We start from the raw sequence: 1,427 nt of genomic DNA on the forward strand, positions 1-1,427 counted from the left end.
GGATCTCCTACTCTCTAGGGAGATCCACTAATGTTGACAAATCACCGAATAATCTTGACCTATATCACCGTTCCTTTTGTTTTTTGTGTGCTGCAAAGAGTCCGTTCATGGTGTGGCATACGTCGTGGCAAATGAACTTTAGTACATATTTCTCTCTCTCTTATTTCCCATCTACGAGGGAGCTTCAAAAAGTTCGTGGAAAAAGTCCATAACTAAAAATTATATGGAAGGAATTTGATTTTATCGCACCTGGACATTCTTGTACCAACGTGTTGTAACAAGTTCAGACATGAACCCATAAATGCAGGTAATGACGCATCGCCGCCAGTTGGAAATCGGACACCATTTAAGCAACATGGAATCCACCAAAATCGAGACCAGGACTAACATTAGATTCATGGTGGAAGTCGATTGGGAGAAAAAGCAAATCATTGATGCTCTGAAACAAGTTTATGTTGACAATGCCCCCAAACAAATCAATAACTACAAATGGATAAGTCTGTTTAGAAGTGGAAGAAACGAAATTGAAGATGAGCCTTGCATTGGCAGGCCATCAACGTCAGTTTGTGAGAAAAACATTGATGCTGTCCGCGACATGGTTGAAAAGAATAGACCAATAACCACTGAATCAGTAGCAGACACACTCACCATCTCCGTGGGTTCTGCACACACAATTCTGGTAGAGACTTTAGGGTTAAGCAAGCTTTTCGCTCGATGGGTCCCTAGGTTGCTGTACCCAGATCAGCAGCAAACAAGGTCACATCTTTCAATGGAAATTTTTATCAAGTGGGATGAATACTCTGAAGCTTTTCTACAGGGAATTGTGACAGGGGATGAAACATGGCTTTATCAGTACGATCACTGGTAGTGGACCAGTCAAAGCAAAATCTGAGCGTTCAAGGGGAAAGGTCATGGCCACTGTCTTCTAGGATGCAGAGGAGATTTTGCTGGTTGATTTCCTCGAGAACAAGAAAACAATTACATCTACTTATTGTGAATGCATTTTGAGAAAATTGTCCAAAAAAGTATCGGAAAAACGCCCTGGAATCCTGCATCAACGCGTCCTCTTCACCACGACAATGCACGAGCTCACGGTGCTCGGCAGACAAGAGCTGTGTTACGTGAATTTCGATGGAAAATCAACCGACATCCCCTTTACAGCCCCGATTTAGCCCATTCGACTTCTTTTCGTTTCCAAACTTCAAAAAAGAAATAATGAAATGTACCAATTTTCCATCAGTTGAAGGTGTAAAAAGAACTGCTTTGACATGGTTCAGATCACGTGATCCTCAGTTCTACTCAGACAGGCTTAAAGGCTGGTATTAACATTTGTAGAAGGGTATTGACCTTAATGGAACAAATGTTGAAAAATAAACATAATAAATAAACCCCTTTTTTCATACTGTCCTTTTTCCACGAACTTTTTG

At 41.1% G+C, this 1,427-nt stretch overlaps 1 protein-coding gene across 1 annotated transcript; it reads left to right on the forward strand.

The window, feature by feature from the left end:
* The first annotated feature begins 355 nt into the window (after nt 1-355).
* On the forward strand, nt 356-868 carry LOC143036101 (protein GVQW3-like). Its single transcript, XM_076203357.1, has one exon. The coding sequence runs from the start codon at nt 356-358 to the stop codon at nt 866-868; it is 513 nt and encodes a 170-aa protein (XP_076059472.1).
* Nucleotides 869-1,427: the final 559 nt, after the last annotated feature.

This window comes from Oratosquilla oratoria, chromosome 20 (genome assembly GCF_046742065.1).
Source record: "Oratosquilla oratoria isolate Oo_2021 chromosome 20, ASM4674206v1, whole genome shotgun sequence".
Lineage (NCBI taxonomy): Eukaryota > Metazoa > Arthropoda > Malacostraca > Stomatopoda > Squillidae > Oratosquilla > Oratosquilla oratoria.